Source organism: Sinocyclocheilus anshuiensis, unplaced genomic scaffold (genome assembly GCF_001515605.1).
Source record: "Sinocyclocheilus anshuiensis isolate Anshui unplaced genomic scaffold, SAMN03320099.WGS_v1.1 scaffold2917, whole genome shotgun sequence".
Classification (NCBI taxonomy): Eukaryota; Metazoa; Chordata; class Actinopteri; order Cypriniformes; family Cyprinidae; genus Sinocyclocheilus; species Sinocyclocheilus anshuiensis.
In genome coordinates this window covers 30,477-31,844 of record NW_015539844.1, presented here as the reverse complement: position 1 = coordinate 31,844, position 1,368 = coordinate 30,477, and the positions used below count along the sequence as shown (strand labels likewise).

The 1,368-nt window shown below is 32.2% G+C and overlaps 1 protein-coding gene across 1 annotated transcript in view; it reads left to right on the top strand.

Annotated features, from left to right (window-relative positions):
* The window catches only part of LOC107684524 (endothelin-converting enzyme-like 1), a 22,368-nt gene that overhangs the window by 669 nt on the left and 20,331 nt on the right, over positions 1 to 1,368 (top strand). The window contains exons 3-4 of the mRNA XM_016480798.1: positions 12 to 80; positions 1,207 to 1,317. Coding sequence (XP_016336284.1) covers positions 12 to 80; positions 1,207 to 1,317 — 180 coding nt within the window. The remainder of the gene's footprint in view (positions 1 to 11; positions 81 to 1,206; positions 1,318 to 1,368) is intronic.

Genomic DNA, 1,368 nt, shown 5'->3' with positions numbered 1-1,368 from the left:
TGTGATTGTAGATCGATCAGGAGGGTTTGACTCTGCCGGAAAGGACTCTGTATCTGGGGCAGGATGAAGACAGTGTGAAGGTGAAACGCCTCTCTTCATCTCTCCATATGCTCTTTTGTTCTGGACTCTGTCTGCCATCTGTCTCTCGCTGTGAGCTCACACGTCTCATCGATCGTGTCACAGCTGCTGATGATGTCACAGATGAGCTGGCGTCTCTTAATAATGAGGTCTCTCTCACACGCCGATGACATCAGATCTGTGCCAAGCCACGACATCCCACTGAGGGATCATTAAAAACGTGGATTAATCTCATAAAAAAACATGTCCAGATATCACAGATAATCACAACAGAATTTTTAAATGCAAAATATTAAGTGTTAATAGATAAGTAACAAATATAAAGTACAAATACAAAGGTTTACATAGTTGTTCGGAGTTTGCTTTTTTTTTTGGTATGTTTAACTCTTTAGTTAAAAACTTAAGGAATTAAGCCATAAAAACACGATTTATAATCGCTCCTTATGCATTTGATTATAAAAATGAAATGAATGTATAAAAAGATACTCAAAAGTTGTACTTTTAAAGTGTCTTTGGGCAAATAAAGTCATATATGCATGTATTTTTTTTTTGAGAAACAATAACAAACATTCCACAACACAAACAATTTACATGTATAACAGATACATAACAACCAGTTACAAGTAAAATTATATAAATGAACAAAAACAATTTAAAAATAATTTAAAAAATGTATTTAAAGTTTTACTTTTTGTGTATCTTTAACTCTTTAGTTAACAAAATAAAGTCATATATCTATTTTTTTTTAACCCGTAAAAGTTCTAGAGACAAAAACATAAGAAATGAATCAACTATAAAAAATAAATTAATAATAAACATTAAAACATGATTTAATATTTGCTCATTTTGCTTTTGTGTATGAAAATAAAAATAAACTAAAATATAAAATAGGTACTTTTCAAATATAAGCAAATAAAGTCATATATCTAGGGTTTTTTGTTATCAGTGCACTTAAGAGAGAAGGTAAATATAAGAAATTCAACCATTAAAACATGATTTGCAATTGCTCCTTTTTCTTTTGTGTATGACATTTACCAAATAAAATCAAAGATTTAGCATGAAATTAGTTTCATGTCAGATGTTTGTCCATTATAATCACGTCACAATGTTTTTTCTCAATGATATCAGATTCTGGCATCTTATAAAGCGCTGATGGAAAGATTGCTGAGCATGCTGGGAGCTCACAACGCCACGCTGAAATCTCGAGAGATTCTGGATCTGGAAACGAGGCTGGCAAACGTATGGATCGTGTGTGTGTGTGTGTGTGTGTGTGTGTGTGAGTGAGTGTGT